The sequence below is a fragment of the Thermobia domestica genome, chromosome 17, assembly GCF_964235325.1.
Source record: "Thermobia domestica chromosome 17, izTheDome1.hap1.1, whole genome shotgun sequence".
Taxonomy (NCBI): domain Eukaryota; kingdom Metazoa; phylum Arthropoda; class Insecta; order Zygentoma; family Lepismatidae; genus Thermobia; species Thermobia domestica.
The window spans coordinates 180,456,307-180,477,790 of NC_137470.1; the positions used below are offsets into that span (position 1 = coordinate 180,456,307).

Below are 21,484 nucleotides of genomic sequence, written 5' to 3' on the forward strand. Positions count from 1 at the left end.
TTTTTAACACATATCTTCCCCTCCCCCTCCCCTAGGTTGGCTCCTCAAAGTGAAACCATAAAAAATACCCAAGGCCCGACCCTCATATATGTTGAAAATTTGATCGAGATTGGTTGGGTGGTTCAAAAGTTTTTAGATTTTATTAGTTTTTATTTATTCGTCCCCCTTCTCTCCCTCTCCCCTAGGATCTACCGTTAAAGCGAAATTACAAAAATGTTTCCAGATCCGAACCTCATGTATCTGAAAAATTTGATTGAATTCAGTCGGATAGTTCAAGAGTTATTAAGTTACAAAAAAGTCACTTTCAGTCATATAAATTGATTTTATATCTCCCCCTCCTTCTCCTCCTCTACGTTGCTCCGCCAAACTTAAATAACGAAAATGATCCCAGGCCTGGACTTCATCTATGTTGAAGATTTGATCAATATCGGTCGAGTGGTTCAGGAGTTATTAAGATTTATTTATTTTCTATACCCCCTCTTCCTCCTCACCCCTCAATTTTACAAAGTGAATAGCCTAAACCAGCCCAGGCTCGAACCTCATCCATGTTACAAATTTGATCGAGATCAGTCTGGCTTTTCAGGAGATTTATAGTCACAAACATAGTGATTTTCAATTTTATTGAGCTGAGCGAAGCGAAGCTCTTATACTCGGGTTAGCCGTTTGGTTGTCCGCGAACTCCTCCTAGACCGTTTGGCCGATCTCAACCAAACTTAGCACGCTGATAGAGTATGTCGTGCTGAGTGACAACATAGGTCGAAATCAAAAATCCGATGTACCATCGAGGAATAATCACCGAAAAACGCTTACTCCTAGACCGTTTGGCCGATCTCAACCAAACTTAGCACGCTGATAGAGTATGTCGTGCTGAGTGACAACATAGGTCGAAATCAAAAATCCGATGTACCATCGAGGAATAATCACCGAAAAACGCTTACTCCTAGACCGTTTGGCCGATCTCAACCAAACTTAGCACGCTGATAGAGTATGTCGTGCTGAGTGACAACATAGGTCGAAATCAAAAATCCGATGTACCATCGAGTAATAATCAGCGAAAAACGCTTCCTGATTACGTAGTTTAAGCTCGCTCAACTCATTTCATTGCAATCGGGTATATCCATTGCATTCCTAGTATATATAGATTGGCGATACAATACAAATACAGACATTCAATACGTTAACGATAAACTACTTGTCATAACACTGTTTTTATACTAAGAAAGATTTTCTATATATATCAAATATAGATATAAAGGGTATATTGATATGTAATGAACTTCTAAATGTGTAACAAGCATGTTTTATAGTCTTGAAATTGTGTACTATTATGTAAGCTTATGATGATATATTAAGAATTTTTAAATATATTCAAAATGCACTTATGTAAAAATATGTTACAACTACCTTTATATTTACAAAGATGTGTGTATGTGTGTATGCATGTATATGTGGATGTGAGTGTTACACCATAACTCTAGAACGCCTGGAGCAACTTTAACTAAACTTGGTACACGTATTACTTGCCGTCTGGGAAAGAGTATTGTCGGGATAAGACCCTCCTAGCACAGTTAGGGGTAGGAAAAGGAGGAGACTTATAAAATGTTCGAAAATGTGGTGTAAAATCCATAGTTTTCGGAGTTCATGAATCGATTGGTGTGAGTTTCAATGCCTTCTAAGTTCAAGTTCAAACCACCAATGAGGGTAACACTACCTTTGCACGTAAGCACGAAGAATGACCGAAAACGGACGATATTGTTGGGGAATAGGTATCTTTCGGATTCGCTGAGATGAACAGTGACACTTCCGATGTCGTTTAACTCCAAATTCAGCCCCCGTTAAGACTCCTGAGGGGGGATTGTAACAAGTAAAAATAATATAAAATGACCGATATCACTGTCGAATCCATAATTTTCGGGGTCACTAAGTTGAATGGTGACAGTGTTGGTGCGCATTATTTCCAAAAACGCCAGCTCGCAGTTAGGGTAAAAAAAAAGGCTCTCCCAGATGATAAGGAGGGGAAGTTATATAAAAATGGACAAAAAACAACCAATATTAACACATTAGTGCACGCAGTTTCCTAGATGTAATATTTGCGTACAATTTGTTATTTTGGGGTATGTTTAGAGCACGTTAAACGACTGTAGCGGATTCTACCTGAAAATGTTTTATTATAGTGGCGGCAAGCGCCATAAAAATATCACATGCACTAGAAATACTTGGCTAATAGGCCTATATTTCACCAATGTTTTTATAATAAATAATATTTTATTCTTCATACAACATTAACACTTGGTTACTTTGGTTAACGGTTTTAGTTATTGACAACGAATTCACGTTTCTTTAACAGTCATGTTCTTGAAACATTATTGATATTTCAATAATAATGGCCGCCTTTGAAGGATTCGTCCTGTAAAACCAAAGTGCAAGTTTTTTTTTTTTTTTTGAGAACAATAACACCCTCTCACGACTGTTAAAGGATCGAACAAAAATGTTTTGTTCGTAAAAGTTCTGGATGTGAGGTTATAATGAATGAAAAAGCAATTAACACAACATCCGATTTTTCGAATCATATGCCCTAATGGGTTAATATAGAATCCTTTAGTTTCGGGGTTGCTTAGATAAATATTGACATTCCGAATGCCTTTTAAGTTCAAATTTGTCCACCATTAAAACACGAGGGATGAAATTGTGGCATGCAAACATATCGAAAATGACCAATATTAGTGCTCAACCATTAGTTTTCAGCTTTGGTAAGTTAACTGGTGGCAATCCAGATGTTATTTAAGAGTTTTCATCCCGGTGAAATTAAAATACCGCTAATTTTACAGTAATTATGTGATATCGTCAAATAGATAAAAGATAATTGAAATATGGAACAAGAGCGCCCTAGACAATATTATTTTGCGTGAGGTACCATTATCACAAGTCACCTAGTGGCTTTCCGTTTTCAGCTGTTTAGAAACGCGAAAATAAATGCCGATTTTCAAAATGGCTCGAAATCGAAAGCAGATAAGTGAGTCGTGATAACGGTTTCTCATGTAAAATAATATTGTGTAGGGCGCTCTTGTTCCACATTTCGATTATCTTTTATCTATTTGAAGATATTACATAATTACTGTAAAATTAGCGGTATTTTAATTTCGCCGGGAAGAAGACTCTTAACTCCAAGTTCAGTCTCCATTGGATGAAATACCTCCTTAGTATTCCTAGGGAGAGTGGGATTGACAGACATAAAAAAAACGATTTAAAAAAACGAGATTACCATGTTTCTTAAATATTGCTCAAGTTCTTGCAAACAAAGGACTAAGAATTAGAAACTTTTGCTACAGAAATTTATACAAAGTAATGATCTGGAAAATTTATAGACTCTACTTACCTAAACGACAATTCTCAATGTCGGGATTTTTGATTATCCAATCTCTAAATTGTTGCAGTGCCTGGTCCCGAGTGTGTTTATCCTCTCGTAATTCCCTTTTGGCCACTCTTTGAACGTCTTCACTCAGAGTACAGATGTACTCATCTTCATCTGTTACCCAGCCTGGGTTGGTTCTGATATATCTAGGACTCATCTTCGTTCTAACAATAAAAAACAATAAATAAATAAATGTATTGAAAATTAATTGCTACCATAAAATATTGACATATTTTAATGAATTTTCAAGTTTTTTTCCATGATAAAACAAAAATTATATGTAGGTAGAAGGGAGCGTAAGTAAGCTTACATCATTCAAAATGAAATGAAATGAAATCTTTAAATTTTACGTCTCACTATTATGCCGGCTAGGCTAAAGGAGACGGTGATGATGAGAAATGAAAGAAATGGTGGAATGAAAAAAGTGGGAGGAAACGGGAGAACCCAGAGAAAACCCACGCACACGGTGTTTGTCCACCAAAAAGTTCCCTTGGCGCGAGCTGGGATCAAACCAAGGACCCCATGGACCAGAGGTGAACGCTCTACTACTGAGCCAGCGCGGCCACGACCCAGTTTTGAATGAAAACTACAATCCTTAATGGGAGCCAAAACTTTAAAATGAGACGGAACAAAAACTACAAGCAATAATGATTTTTTTTATTGTGGAAAGCAATCAATGGCATTATATTTTGAAGGTAATGTTCAAATGTCCTCCTTTGCTTTGGTGGGTGGAATGGATTATAAAAGTTCAACTTTCCCCCAGGAGTCTCATATCAGATTTTGGTTCGGGGGTCAAGAACCCTTGATTATAAGTAAAATTTCGCGTTTTTCACTGATTTACTACTATTCTATTGATAAAATCTATATAAGCCTCAAACTCAAGGGGGGCAATTGCTTCCCTGCTTTCAACCCTTTTGCACACACATTGCGCTGTAAATTTACAACGATTCATTCAATGTTCCCTTTCAATCCACAATTATTCGTGGTTTACTCTCATAGACCTGAGACTTTAAATAACCACATAGAAAATAATCCAAAGGAGAGAGATCATGTGATCAGGGCGGCCAGTTCACATTACGATTTCGCTACAGAACGCGTCCGGGAAATTTTGGTCCATTAAGTCCAGAGTAATCAATTCCACCCGCCGAAGCAGAGGAGGACATTTGAACGAAATTATCTTCAAGACATAATATCATTACTTTTCACAATATATATATATATATAAGGTGTCTCAAAAGTCCCTTGACAGGATAACACTATTATTATTGGAGTTCAACTTACAACTAAATGTAAGAGGGGAAACCGTCTCAAAATATGATGATTTCACTCTAAAGTGAAGGATTTTTTTAAAAATCGGACGAGGCATTAGGGCTGTATACTTTTTAAGCGCCCAATGCTAAATGAAAATGCAACGTTGCTATTTATCTGGACCCACAACATAAGTGAATGAACTTACTGCTTTTTTACGTTAACGTGTTTATGGCCAGTCCCCATTTCAAACAGTAAATTCATTCACTTATGTTATGGGCCAAGGGAAATGGCAACATTGCATTTTCATTTAACATTGGGCGCGTACAGAGTGTAGAGCCCAAACGGCTTGTCGGATTAAAAAACAATCCTTCACTTCAGATTGAAAACATCATATTTGAAGACGGTTTCTGCTCTTACATTTAGTTGTAACTCCGATAATAACAGAGTTACCCTATGTCAGGGGACTTTTGAGACACCCTATATATAAAAATCGTTTATCAGCTATCTTGATATCTGTCAGCAGATGGAGGGAAGGACATAGATGTTTTATTCTTGTGCGTGACATGGTTTAAAAGTCAAAAATTACAACAACAAAATTAACTAGGAATTCCGCGTCATGAAACCAAGACAAATCTTTGGTAATTATAAATATTCTTGTGGATAAATACACGATATTATTTTATTCAGTTGAATTTTTTATTTTAAAAATAAACCTGTTTTACAGCGTGATTTATAATATTGTACTAGTATATTGCACAACTTATCTGTAGCTATGGGGTAACTCAACTTGCTGAATGTTGTCGAAGGCAATGGATAAATATGTACGACTGGCACATACAAGCCGGTTCACATGACACATTCCTGTTCCATTCGCTGGAAGCTGTTTTGTTTTTCATGTGCTGGTCATCCACCAGATAATGTTGTGTCCTCCTTTTCTTAAATTTTCCTCGATTAGCGCTTCGTTTTTGTTTCTTAAAAGACCTCTCCTGAACTAAGAATTTTTATATACATACTAACATTGCGTAATACATGTATTTGTTTCTGGAATACCTCGGTGGATGCGTTTCTAAAACCAAATAGCTTTGTAAATTCAAGTGTCACTGCACTTTCCATCGGTTTACATACAAAACACGTTTTGCTTGTCAATGACACGATGATCTTAAAAAAAGAAATTATGAAATATTTCACAAGACACGTGGGAATACAATAAATTACTCTACAATAATAAACATATGTCAATGTGCCTTTAGATTCGTTGTTTTACATGTCTAATTGTCGTACTGGCACTCCAATTCCACTGGTCTGTCACTTAATGTGAAACCACCTAATTCGAGCAGTACTCTTAGAAAGGTCTGCAATAGAAGAGCAACCGTTTGGAGAAACCCGCGTAGTGTTGTCTAAGTAGAATTAATCCAGCGTTGCGAGGACCATTGAGGAGCTACTTTGATAAACAAGTATAGGACTCCGCTGAAGAAAATCAACAACAAAGGTAAATGCGATGACCATATTTCCGTCATTTTCAAATTTCAAATTGGTTGATTTAAGTTCTTCTGGATGGTTGAAATGAGAGTTTTGGTTGGTTATTTAGCTATCTTTTTTTTTTCATAAGTTCCCGCGGAGGATGACTTATTTATTTCACGTGCCACTATACGTAGAAGGAGGCATCGTTTATATACAACCTGCACTTCGGTTGAAGAAACAAACTATACGAGACTATACATACCACATCTATACCTTTTGCTTTAAAATAACAAAGTAAATATATATATATATATATATATATATATATATATATATATATATATATATATATATATATATATATATATATATAAAAATCTATATAAATCGAGCGATGGATTCCCCGACTAAGATCAATTTGCTTTGTCTTAGTTTCCCGGAAGAGACGACTTACTCTACTTATCATTATGTAGCTAAGTGAGCTTACTAAGCTTACTAAGGCAATAGAACGACGGTAGTGACTATGGCTTCAGAAACGTATATACAGGTAGAAAACAGCAGCCGAAACACAAGGATATATTCACAATTTGGATTAAGGTTACGACGTAAACAAGAATTACCTAATTATTGCTTCATCGCACAGATATTTGCTTCACCGTGTCAATTTATATTCACGCGACATAAAGCCCTCTCACCTGTTATATAAGATTCTTAAGAAAGATTACGAAAATCTACACAGTGTAAAATAAAATTGACCCTCTTTGAATACAGAAACAGTGGCAATTAGTTGTATCTGGGAATCCCTCAGTGATACTTTGCAGATTAAAGCTGTCTATACGAAGGCTTATCAATTTAGCGTAAGTACTTGGAATTGGAAACACGTAAGATTTCTCGGCTGGCAACGGTCAGGCGGTGACAGCAGCGCCGGAGTGTAGGTGGTGGTGTACTAGGGCAAACACCATACTGCGTGAGGGACAGTAGCACGACAGTGTGTAGTAAACTAAACAGGGTGCTATAGAGGAGCCAGCAAGGGAAGGTCTCTGACAGCTCGCAGCGACGTTGCCACTACTCATGTAACAAAGCATTTTTGGTGCGCCTAAAATGGTAGTTTTTTATTGGTGTAAAACAGTGACCATAGGTGGTAACACTAGCACCAAAGTAGGGGCTGCATTTTTTCTCTACATGTGGAAAGAAACTTCAGGGACCATCTCTGGTAGTTCCTCTATAGCATAACGAAAGTGTCAGGTGTGTTTGGGATTATTTTTCCCACTTTCAAATAAATATTTTTAGCATGATTTACAAATATATATCTTTTGTAATACTTTCGCAACTAGTATTTTTTTCTAACAAAGTTTGGATTTTTCCCTAATATATTAAATAAGTGTTTAGAATAGTTCTTTGAAACAAAAGTACGAAATAGTTTCCAAATTTAGTAAAGATAGCTTTTTCTAAACTGATCATAAATTTCTCTAAATTTTAAATATCTTTAATAATGATTTGTAAAAGTTTTCTCAGTTTTGAGTAATTTCTTTTAGCAGAGACAGAAAAAAATACTTCGAGTTATTTTTAAATAGGAAATAGAAAACATTTTTTTGGTCATTTTTCAATAAATACTGAATTTGATGCCACTGAAAGGTCCGATTTTATGTCTGCTGGGAAACAACCCTCTGTAATACAAACAAAGAATGAAGTCACGCATATAGCGCCACAAATTCCGTACGTGTTCGGAAACAGGCCAGGATGTCCAGTCAATCACGAGGCAGTATTGTTGAACAGGGTCGTGGGAAATTTAACCATTTGCAATGCACAATGGAGAGTGTTTTTAGGAACTCAAAGTTGGAAATTCTGTGTATTTGGGCCAGGATTGGTGAATAAATGCACCATACCCTGTTGCTTTGTAAAATTTCGTGCCGGCGATACAACATAAAAAAATAATAATAAAAATTAGTCCCGCGGCCACCGAACAGCAGCATAATCTGATAAGCTCCACAGGAACACCGTGGAAGCTGACCCTCGGAAAAGCATTGAAAGAGTTGCAGACAAGTTGGACATACGACATACAACATAATCATGTCATTCGACAGATCTGCCCAATCTAGAATGATTTTGTTTTTAGAGTCATGAGTGCCACATAAGTCGGCATAAGCCAAAAAAGATTGCCACCTGGATGTGTTCAGATCTTTGAGTAAACAGAATAATTGTGAAGGCTTTCAACATCAGATTGGTGCTTTTGGTGAAGAATGATTCGGCTATGACCATCGTAGACGGTTAGGACGCTGTGATTGGATCGTGATTTCTAAACCTTCTTCAGCTGCAACAAGTGCTGTTGTTGGTATGGCGTCTATAAAGTTTGTTCGTAAAATAATGAGATTGGCCGCCACGTGGCGTACCAGTCACCAGCATCGCGTACCCCTGCGGGGAGATTCGTGGTAAAGGTATAAGCTAAGCATTACACTGGGCAGCACGCAGCAGTCGCATCCGGGCTCAGGCGCAGTGAGGATCATGCGTGGCACAAAAGCTGTTTTTGAGTTATCAAGGCAGGGAACGTGAGAAATGGAGCGCTTGCTGAAGCAGCGCTACGCGATTAAATTTTGCCTTCACCTGGGGAATACCGGTTCCGAGACACTTGCCTTGGTCAAGGAGACTTACAAAGGTGACGCCTTGTCAAGGTCCCAGGTTTTGCGGTAGTTCAATGAGTTCAAGAACGGGCGGGAGATTGTTGAAAACATGGAGTTGACGACGGTCGGAGTCCAGAAGATTTTTCACTTCGGTCACATTTTGGTCCAAACTATTCGTTGAAGGGCGTCCAGATAGCTGTAGACCGGTATGGTGAGATGATCCGTTATATCTTTTTGTGTCCAGAAAAGAGCATCACTGCGGATCGTTACAGTGCTGAACTCCATGAAACGTTCCATAAAATTGTCCGCAACTCGTAACATGTCTCTATTTACGTACGTAAATTGTCGTAACATACCTCTATTTAATTATTTATTTATACATATTTCTGGAAATTACCGACATCTAGGGCCTTAAGTCCATTACGTATGAGGGATTACGTTCCTCGGCGAGCACGCTATCTGGGTACAAGGGAAGAGGGCAAGGAATGAGGAAGAAAGGAAGCGGACTGGAATTTGTGCGGTAGGTATCATTACGGCATTTACCTGGTGTGAATGAGGAAACCACAGGAAAAATATCTCACTCAGGTTGGCTGGCCTGTAAAAACTGTTAACACTTTCCGACCGAGTTTTCCCACTGGGACCGCTCGTCCAACATGTCTCTCAAAGATTGTTTTGGTTCACCATGAATTGCTGTATAAAATCCTTCCTCTGCCACCGTATTCTTCAGTCTTCTCTCCCGCCATCTCCCACAGCTTGTGACATCTTGATCATTTCTTGACGGTGAAGACTGATCAGTGCAACGTGCAGTTGAGAACTTCTTGGCATCGGAGGATCCAATTTTCTCTCTTCATAGAATCCAGCGTTGGATGAGAGATGGATAAAAGAAGTGTGGCTACAGCCTTAGAGGATTGTAACTAATCAGCTATTGCAATCTTAATTTTCTTGCACTATGCGAACGTTGAAATAGAAGCAAGAATAGGAATGGCGAAAGAAGCCTGTGGGAGGAAGAAAAGACTATTTTGTGGGATCTTGAATAAAGAGTTGAGGAAAAGCTCATAAAATGTGTTGTGAGCAGAAACTGGACGCCCCCCTGTCGCACTGTATGGGACAGAAACGTGGACATTACGCAAAAGTAATGAAAAATGACTGGAAGCTTCTGGACTCGAAATGTGGGTGTGGAGAAGAATGGAGAGAATTATCTGCGTCCAGCGGAAAACGAATGAGAGGGTGCTAGAAATAGTAGGGCAGAAAAGAACAATTTTAGATATTATTAAGAAGAGGAAGAGAAACTGGTCAGGACATTGGCTAAGAAGGAACTGTATCATGAGGGACGTGTTAGAGGGTATGGTGGCAGGAAAGAGAGGGAGAGGGCGAAGGAGACTACAATTAATGAACAATATGAAAATAGAAAAATCGTACGTGAAGACAAAGAGGTTATCGGAAGACCGTGAAGCATGGAAGTTTCTCAGTTGTGGCAAGTGACCTGCCAATAATGGCAGAATACCTATGATGATGATGATGATGATGTATTAATATGTATTTTCCTAGAGAAGTTTCTTATTTTCTCATGTCTTGTATGTAATAGTTTTCTATACATTTTTCAACAGACATTAGCATTTAAGAAGAATCAAAGTAAACGAACTGAATTTAGCCTTATAACTAAGGAAAAAAAATAATAATATCTTTATGTCATATGGAGAAAGGAATAATTCTTTATCACATCGATGAAACTGAATTGTGGACGAAAGTATCTTACATTATGTTTTACATTTCTTGACAAAGAAAGAAAAATACGGAAAAATAGTGTGTTTAATGATCCATTACGTAAAACTTGTGTCTTACGGTAGTATTGGAAAATTTTTCCGTCTGTATGCAATGCTAGAACTTAGAGAAAATGCAAAAGTCAAAGGTAAATTTGTCGTTTTGCTTGTTCTATGCCGGTCACTTATTTAAGTTGTAAAATAAAACAAAATAAAATAAACATAAGAACAGTCTAACACACTTGCCTTGCTGTGACTAATCTGATTTAAAACAAAAAGGAAAATGTACTTGATTTGACTAATTCGTGTTGTCCACCGCCATTTTGAGGTTAACTAAGAGGTAATTGAAGTTCAAAATTTGCGATACGTATTGATTATAAAACACGTGCTTAAATAACAGGTTCTAAGTTGAATGTCAAGTGTTTGCAATAAAATAAGTCAGCGTGACCAAGTGACACGAAACAGGTAAGATCAGATTGGCAACTGTCCAATAGATTCGTAAGAATTGAGTTTTCATAGCAGGACTACTATCAAAAAGAAAGTATTTTCCGAAAGAATGCATTCTCACTGGTCCATTTAAAACATTTAAGCCCTTTTGCACCATGTGTATTACGTAAGAACACTACATTTGGTTTAATTTTCAATAAAAGTGCGAAATCAGTTTGCTTTTCCCGTAGAACCAGTGAAATGAGTTTATGCACACAGGAAATGGACTGTGGTGAATGTGTTAAGTCTTTAAAAGAACAAAAAAATACTTGAATTAGTTACACAGAAAGTTCTTTGATGTTTATTTTTTTAATTTTAGGAAACGAAAGGAAATACCAACAAACTTTCTATCAAGAAATTAAATTTAGATTTATCATTTAGATAATAAAATAAAGAAGTCAGAAACAAACTAAATTTAAAGTTTGGAGCTTATATCCAAAAGATTAACTCAATATTTCTTTTATTTATTTATTGTCTTTTTTTTTTTTACGATGAGTGACCAACTAAGTTATGGGGCCCCTAGTTCGATTGAGGGCCAATTAAGTTTGTTGCGGACAACATCGTTTCCGTGGGTTTTCTCGGGATACTCCCGTTTCCTCCCACATTCTCATTCCACCTGTTTTCAAGGGCGCCCATGTTGCGGTTTCCAATCGAGGGCAAGTATAAGCGACGTTTCAAAAATAGTTCCAAATTTTGCTGTAATTAATGTAAAAATTCTATTGGATTTTCGATATTCTGAAGTACAATTTCCTCTAGGGTTAGGGGCGAGCGCCCCACCTTGCCCCCTTCTGATGGGCGCCCTTGCTTGTTCTTCCATCATGATTCACTTTCTTTAATCATTATCTCCCTTAGCTTAACGGGCATAAATGCGAGATGTTAAACTGAGAGATTTCGTTTGATTTATCAATATTCTTAGAAAATACAGTGGAGTCTCGTTAATTCGAACTTGGATAATTCGAAATATTGGATAATTCGAACAGAAGTCCATTCCCCTTGAAAACTGTATTGAAAACAATAGTAAAAAATCGTGGATAAATCGATCTTTTGAACCTATGTTTTGGATAATTCGAAGTAAATACAATTGAACATTTTTAATGTTGGACAGATGTATACAGAGAAATACAGTATTAACGTGTTTTCAGTTATCCGGATGCAGCCATAGGGAAGAGTAATACAAAAGATAAATAGAAAATCCATGTAACGATAAAGATGAAGGTGAGTTGGGGAAGAAATAAAGATAGAGAACGTGTGCCAATCTCATTCACATGAAATTCAAGATTTATTGACTGTACAAAATCAATCAAATTTAAGCAAATGAGGTTTACGACTTCTTAAAAGTGAGAACAAAATATTCAAATTGTTACTGGTGTTTAATTGTTTGGGCTATTCAATGTATGTTGTAGTGTTGTACGTAAATATGTTTTCTATTGTACACGTAGTTTGAATTATGTGGAGTCAATGTCGTTTGTTAGTTTGCGGTATTCGATCACGCAAATAATAAGCTGCTTTAAAGGTAAAGTCTACACCATTTGAATATGTTTCTGATGCACAGTTTTTTGTTTTGTTTGTTTTTATATATATGAAAACGAATGTTGTTGGATAATTCGAATTTTGGATAATTCGAAGTTTTTTCAGGTCCCCTTGGACTTCGAATTAAAAAGAGTCCACTGTATTTTACCAATATTTCTGATACATTTAACATAATCGTTTATGAAGTGTAATTGTAACATATTTTTTAATCCCTAAGGTTATTGCAATAAAGAAGTGGTAATAATAGAAATCAACGTTTTGTTTACTGATGACACCTCATTGAACGTCCAGCACATCGCAACACATTTGTTTGATATTTCTATTATTATTATTATTATTATTATTATTATTATTATTATTATTATTATTATTATTATTATTATTATTATTATTATTATTATTTGTAATATGGAATTGCATATTAAGAAACGCATTGGGATTTTAACTAAATATTATTAAATCGTTCATGAGTTTTACATTCTAAAATTTCGCAACACCTTAAGGGACTGAGTGACACATCAGTGTGTCGCGACATATCGCTTGAGAACCATTAGAATGATGTAATACTTTTCGTCCATATTTATTAGTGAAGTTATTTCTTTGTGAAATTACCACCAAATAATTTCCCGTATTACATGGAAATGAGAGTGTAAATGATGCTTGTTTTTAATTTGTATAAGTTCATCGTTTCTCTCATTGAATGCACTGGCGCAAATCTCGGGAGAATGAGAGGGACATGTCGCCTCCAATTTTGGAACTGGAGGGACTGTCCCTTCCAATAATCCGATTTGAAATGTGACGATTTGTGTTCGATTGCCACAAAGGAAAGTAGAAATTGATGTTCCTAGCAGAATACGCCTTAAATCTGTCCACCACCCAATGTTGAAGACAAGTCTGCTCCCCTGACCCTCCACAGCATTGTTTTTCAACTTCATAAATATTTTGAACGTTGTTTTTTTTTAAAAAAAAAAAAAGATTATGGGAAGCAAGGATGTTATACAATGGAGGATCTGCCCATACAACAAAATCGTGAAGCCATACGTCACAGCTTCGCCACACCTACTCTGCCCACTGCGCGCCACTAAGATCGCAATGTTTCGAGCCAACAAATATGGCGGAAGCGAGAGTAGCCAATCAGACGTGCCGGTTTAGACGATGCTCGGTTGTTTTCTGGCTTCATTGAGTTCATATGATGAAGACACGTACGGGCAGATCCTCTATTTCTTACCCGTCCCCCCCCCATGTTGAAGACAGATGTGCGTTGCTGATTGAATGTAGTCTATAGTGAAAGAAAAAAACTTTCCCCTATTATTATTATTATTATTATTATTATTATTATTATTATTATTATTATTATTATTATTATTATTATTATTATTATTATTTTGTTTAAAATATATCTCCAATGAATTTGGAAGAAATTCTTAAGACTATTTTACATTGTGGCTTTCGAGAAAGATAAACAGGTTGAAAATATTTTATATGGGAACGTACCCAAAACCCGTTTTGAAGTGTGGCTACGAAAGGCTTGTTAGAAGCGTCCCAAAAGACTTAACTTGGTCATCAGCTACACCCACTTCGTTGCATAACTCGAAGCAACCAAAATTTATATTCAGCTAGTTACATAACCGTTCTTGATTTTTTTTTCTTTACAGATATTCTCGTCCTTCTGTTGAATCTAATTTCTCGTCACGTATTTAAATAACATTTCCACTGGAATACGAGGAGATCGGAAGTTGGTTTAGTTCCTATGCTTTGGAAGTTTTCCAAATACAAAAACAAAAATGTGGCTAGCCTTAATTATACATTAATGTGGAACTGTAAAGGTCAAAAACAAAATTAATATAAATTCAAGAGTAGCTGAATCAAATTTAATAAAATATATGTTTCTTCTAGAATCTGAAAAGAAAAAAAACGCGGAATCTGAAAATAAAATGAATAATATGTTAGAAAACTTGAGGAAGGGCTGTGAAGAATATGAGCTGAAAATAACTTAAACGTTAGAAACACAAAATCCATGGTGATTGGAACGAAGCGGTCGGTATCAAATTTATAAGTATGAGCGGGGAAAATAGAACAGGTGACTAGTTTTCGATACCTGGGTAGTATTATTAGCGATGATATGAAGTGCGAACGTGAAATAAAGGGAGGAATAGGAATGGCGAAAGAGGCCTTTAGTAGGAAGAAAACACTATTTTGCGGTACCTTGAATAAAGAGTTGAGAAAAAGACTCATAAAATGCTTCTTGTGTAGTGTTGTACTGTATGGGACAGAAACGTGGATATTACGCAAAAATGATTAAAGACGACTGGAAGCTTTCGAAATGTGGGTGTGAAGAATAATGGAGAGAATTAGCTAGATTGAGGGCAAACCGAATGATAGGGTGTTATAAATGATGGAAATGAAAAGAAACAATTTTAGACATTATTAAAAAGAGGAAGTGAAACTCGTTGGGACATTGGTTAAGAAGGAACTGTATCATGAGGGACGTGCTACAGGGTATGGTAACAGGAAAGAGAGGGAGGGGCGAAAGATTAATGGATGATATCGAAACAGAAAAATCGTACGTGAAGACGAAGAGATTAGAGGAAGACCATGGACCATTGAAGCTTTTGAGTTGCACTAAGTGTCCTGTTTATAATGCCAGAATACCTTTGATGATAATGACGACTCCAGAGTCTTGACGCACAATTAAATTCTCGTGTCTACTATGTGTTTGTAGAAAAAGAATTCTGCCTAAGGCATTTAACTATTATAAATAAGACTGTTTGGAATTAGAATTTCAATTCGGCATTCAAAAATCCGTAATTCTGGAAAATTTTGGAATTTAGTAATTCCGTAATTTGGGAAATAGGAAATTTCGGAATTTCGTGATTCCAAAATTTGGAGCTTAAATTCTGAGACTCCTGAATTCTGCATTTTGTAAATCCCAAGACTCCGAAATGTTGAACTCATATTCTGAAATGTCACAAAAATGCCCAGAATTCCATTGTTTAGAAATTTTGGGATGACGTTCGGAGATTACAAAAATTTCAGAATTTTTTCGAATTTTTAAGTTGAAATCTCAATTTCAAACACTCTTAGTTAGAATAGTAGAATGACTATATTACTAATTCCGGTTCTGGAATGGAGATTTTTATTTCAAAATATTCCGAAATTCCAGAATCTAGTATATCATTAATTATAACTATGTTCATAATTTTTTTTTAAAAAATATTATACTTATTATGCGATCACTGCTGTGTCAAGCACTTATGTATTATGGTCTTACTAAACCAATCTGTCAGCTTTAAGTTGAGAATTATGTCCTTTAAATGACCCAAAATGAACTAACTCTATGGCCTATGGAACCCGGAGTTTCAATGTTGCGTTCACAAAAGCTGTCCATTGACTTTTACCGTCAGCCAACTAAATCCAGTTTCTATTTTGTATTCCTATTTCTGTGAGATCCATCTTAATATTATCCTCCCATCTGTGACTAGGTCTTCCTAATGGTCGTTTTCCGATTGAATTTCCAGTTAAAGCTTTGAGAGCGTTCCTACTTTCTTCTATTCTGGCTACGTGAACTACCCACTTGAGCCTCCTAGATTTGATGACCCTCACAATGTTTCGCAAACGGTATAAACTATGTGTTTCCTCGTTATGAAGTTTCCACCATTCCCCATTCCTGTTCCTCTTGGATCCGAATATTCGTCTCAGGAGTTTATTCTCAAATACCTTCATTCTACGTTTTTCGCTCAGAGTAAACGAACATGGTTTGCAAAAATCTTTCGCAACCTTTATTCAAAACATGTCCAACGTAAGGATTCCTTTAAATTTGAAATGTGGAGCTCGGACTCGTAAGTAGTAAAAATGAGGGAATACATGCTTAGCACTTGAAAACTCGTCTCCTAAACGTTGGGGGCCACGGTGGCTCAGTGGTAGAGCGTTCACCTCACCCGGGTTCGATCCCAGCCTCCGCCAAGTGAACTTTGTGGTGGACGAACACCGTGTGCGTGGGTTTTCTCGGGGTTCTCCCGTTTTCTCCCACTTTCTTCATTCCACAATTTCATTCGTTACTCATCATCACCGTCTCCTTTAGCTTAACCTGCATAACCGTGGGACGTAAAACTCACAGATTTCACTGATTTCGTCTCCTAAACGAGAAAAGGAGGTAATTTCTACAATATTAAACTTGCTGGTTTAATTAAATCTTATTCTTGCCGTATGAAGAACAGCTACTACTCCTAGTATGTTGTCTTTGATACATTTCCTTTCAAATTTCCGCTCTATATTTTAATGTTACTTTCATCATAAAAAATAGTTTCGCAACTGTGTCCAGAACTTGTTAGTAAGGAAATTAATTCATTTGTTAAAATAATTTAAAAAATTAATGAGGTAATTAGTGCATCTGGTAACGATTAGCATCACAAGTTGACCGGAATTTGTGAAACTCAAAGTTATTTTTTTTTTAATATTACAGTAATATGTCAACACTTTTTTTATACACTAATGAGAAAATATACGACCAGCTGAGCGGCGTAAAAGGTGAGAATTGTAATGTATTTTTCATTTACATGTAAAGTAACGTAATAGAATTAACGTTTTCCTTTATTACAAAATGTAATGTGTAATATCCGTAATACAGGCTCATAATACACCTGGTAATGTTCTTCTACTTGTCGTTTAAATGCAATATCATTTTTTGCAGGCGTTACCGTCATGTGTCCGGAAACATATGACTTACAGTTGTCACCACATTTCGATCTTTGTTTGTAGAAAGTCATAGTCTACTGACATATTAGTCACAATGTGAGGCACCTGCATCGTCATGTGATCCTGAGTTTACATTTCTTGAGATTCGCAGTAGGTTTTATCAGACGTGAAATGAATTCAAATTGTGGAGGGAAGAATGTATTTTTTCTTAATTTTTAGGGAGACATATTTAGCTGAATGCCAACGATTAGAACAAGGACCTTTATATATATATATATATAACTACGATAAAACACGGGAAAGTTCTAGAACAGGTTCTTCTCTATAAAACTAATGAAGTATATTTTGCGTACCTTGTATTTGTTCCTTATTCTTTTCTGTCTTCTTCCAGTTTTGGGGCTTTTTTTATCGTTGAAATAACATGTCTTAATATAACAATAAATAAAATAGTACCAGCAGTGCCCCTCCGGAATACTACATGTGCCCCCTGGATCATTTTTTCTGAAAGAATGACTGGTACCGTCTACTCTATTCTACAGTCTAATCTACTCTTCAGTGCCGTTTTAACAGCATATTTGGCTCCAGAGCAAACAACTGTTGTGTGGTCCCTATGACTAAATTTTGCTCCTAATACATGTAATTAATACATGCCTACTTTGTCGCTGAATATCTTCAAATATTCCCTGGAGTTTGACCAATATCTTCCCATAATCGGCATTTCAATTTGCTAAAAACTAAGAAACGTGGCAAGCGATGATATATTGAAACACCCTCTTCCGTAATGCATAAGCATAGCCCGACAGGGTTCAGAGTACCTCTTAGGATAGTTCCGCAGCCGACCGCTCTGGCGCAACGCGATAAGTTTGAAGCGCCAATTCCGCGCTATTGACTACAAATGAAATGCCGGTGGTGTAAACTGCTATTCGTATTCACTGTCAGTGCCAGCCTGTGATGGATAATTTATTTGGATTAATTTCATTTTAACAACAATCTGATTTCTTGTTTTCTACATATGATACCATCTTGTGAGCCCCAGTGCAAAATATTTTTGAACAGCTGATCTGGGCAAAACAATACATTGATGACAGGGTCTTTTAAAAAAATATTGGTCTCATTCCTACCTACAGAAGGGAAAGAACATCACAAAATAAATTATCACAAGATTAATTATGAATACCATGATGTTCTTCATTGAATTTCACACGCCTGGCAAAGCGTTCCGGAGACAAATGTCATTATTTAGTTTGAAGGTGGCCACACAAAAAAGTGATATTTTGAATGACAATACAGTCAAGTACGGGTAGCAAATGCATTTTATTAGCTTATCGATACTGTGTGCCAAACAGGAGACAATTTGCAAGTTGTAAGACGTCATTACCCTTCATTCCCTTCCCAAATAAGTACCCTTATCTTGCAAACTGCGTATGTTTCTACCTCACTACTGTGCTGGGCAGCCAAGAAAATCCCCCGATACCAAAAACGAAGCGTCTATTTAAAAAAGTGGTAACTTCAAACTATTCGCAAAATCTGTTCAATTTTGAACTTTGAACACTCGTAATTCGAACACACTTCCGATTGAGGATTTCTCCGTTTGCATAGTTGTTTCATATCTAAAAACGAGTCGAATGAGCATAGTATCGATATGAAGACAGAATAACACCTCGCAACCTTCCCTAGTTAGACACACTAGTCATCTGTAAGTCTATTGTTTTATAAATAAAGTAATAATAATGTTTTAATTAATTATAATTTTAGATAAATGATTTTTTGTTATTTATTTGTTTGTTGTTATTGATTGTACGTACATAAATTTTATTTTAGTATTTTTTTATTTTATTCGAAATTGCATTCAGTTTCGTTTCCGTATTCGGAGTCGATGTTGAATTGTTCGTTGGCGGTAGACGTGGTATGTGATTGTATTGTGTGAATCTGACCAAGTATTTATAATATATTACAATATATTGCCTTGCAACTAGTGTGTTATGTGTGAATTTGATATTTCTTTTTACTGTTCTGTTTCTTGATTCATGTGTGTTTGGGTTTTACGGGTTTATTTTATTTATTTGCATACAACGTGGTGTTCGCAATGGCTATATTGTTTTGCATTGTCTGATGTTACTCATGTTCCTGGTTAGTTTTGTTTCTTAGGGCAAGTTGAATGAATTACAACAAAATAAATTATTCGAAATTATTAATTAACCAAAATTATACTTGCTTTAAAGGATTTCTTCTAATAACATACATTCTAAAATAATATATGTTTGGGGGCTGTAGGGGCTACGCCCTCCCACTATTATTTTATAATGTAGATTATTGGTTGAGTTGAGTTTGAGTTTAACGTCCCGTTCAGCAGAGAGGCTATATGAGACGTGGACCTACCGATTAACGTAGAATCCGAACCACATGATCCCGGGTCTCTCAAATGTAGATTATTGGAAGAAATTATTTTGTGTAAGTGGCATTTTGGTTAGTTAATAGTTTGAAATAGTTTACTTTGACGTAATTCATCTAACTTGGTCTTGGGTCATGGACCTGGAGGGAACCTGTCTTCTAGAACCTTCCCATAAAACAAACGTATGTGATATCCCTAACCTTGGTGAAGAAGCAGGTAGAAGTTGGAAATGAAATGTTAAAGTTAGAATGTGTATAAATGTAAATAAGATAAAATCGAAATATTATTTTAGATTTTTCCTGTGAGCCACGCTATTACTTATCTCAGGCCCGTATTTAGGTAAGTGCTATTCTGGCTCGAGCACAGAGAGGCAGAATTTTGGGATCGGCAAAATTTTAAATTTTTTTAAGGATTCACAATAAAGTAATATTTAAACTAGCAACCCCCAGAGTCCTGCGCAAGTGCGAGAAAATATGTTAATGTGTTCAATTCGCTCTAATTACGGTAGTTACTAATTAGCTAGCTTATCTGATTCTTTTTAAAAAGTCATCCTCTTCCACCACCACCTCACGGGGTGGGGATGAACATCAGGAAAACTGATACAGATAAACCCAACGACCTCGAAAACTATGAATTCAACACTAATATCAGTCATTTTCGATTTCTTTAAAAATCTTGTCCCCTCCCTGGGAAGGAGAATATGATCTTGAAGTTGAATTGCAATAAAATTCACTATTCATCTCAGCGACCACAAAACTATGAATTCAACTCTAATATTGGTCGTTTCTGGGGGAAGAGGGCGGAAAATTATTTAGAGCACAGGGGCGCAAAATATATAAATACGAGAATGACATATCACTTATTTTATTACCTGTACATTACTTACATGCTATAACTTCCTCAAAATGTTAGAACGGGATTCTAGAACTTTAGGGGGGAATTACACCTCTTATAATGTCTGGATAAAATAGATAGAACATTGCTCTAAAGCAGTGTTTCCCAACCGGTGTGCCGCGGCACACTGGTGTGCCGCGAGGAAATCAAAACAAATTATCAATTCTATAGGAATCAAATTGCAAGACATAGGGGAAAATGTATATTTGTATTTCACATTACTATGAACCTCTACTATAAATCTACAATTTTAAGTTTCATACTGTGTTACTTTTCTGTACATTTTTAATGTTGGAAAACGCATTTATCATTGTCATGACCATTATTGCTTCTTTATTGTTGCAGACTATTTCGTAACTTGAAATTTTAACATATCATTCAATAAATTCAACAAAGCAAATATGCATACAAATTACCTACATTTTTGTTTTAAAAGTATAGGAGATTTGTTTATTTATTCGTTATTTAGTGATCTTCCCTTTTAGTTAAAGGTTAGATACAGTTTTCGAAAGAGAAAGTGGATTTTTAAAAACCCGAGTCCTTCATTTCATTGCAATTGTTTTCTATTTTTAAATTAGAATGAAAAATAAGCATAATGATTTACCACGGGGGAAAAACAGTGATCGAGTTTTCTTCTCTGTAAGGAAATCAGTAATCACATAAAAATACCACGGTATTTTATATTTACAAATAATAATAGTAATATATATATATATATATATATATATATATATATATATATATATATATATATATATATATATATAATATGGGTGTGCCGCAAGTTGAAAGAGGTTGGGAAACGCTGCTCTAAAGAATGCAACTACCAAAATAACAGATTCTACAATACAAATTTTAGTGCTTCAACTGCTGGAGCGAAGATTTAGATTTTATATTATGCTTCACAGATGGCACCACAGTTATAGTTAGATAAACTATCATCTTCCTCAATTTTTATACAATATTAAATACTTACTTTTTCATG

The 21,484-nt window shown here is 36.0% G+C and overlaps 1 protein-coding gene across 1 annotated transcript in view; it reads right to left on the minus strand.

Annotated features, from left to right (window-relative positions):
- The window catches only part of Cralbp (Cellular retinaldehyde binding protein), a 104,296-nt gene that overhangs the window by 23,004 nt on the left and 59,808 nt on the right, over nt 1-21,484 (minus strand). Inside the window, exon 2 of the mRNA XM_081744681.1 lies at nt 3,377-3,576. Coding sequence (XP_081600807.1) covers nt 3,377-3,569 — 193 coding nt within the window. The 5' untranslated portion in view covers nt 3,570-3,576. The remainder of the gene's footprint in view (nt 1-3,376; nt 3,577-21,484) is intronic.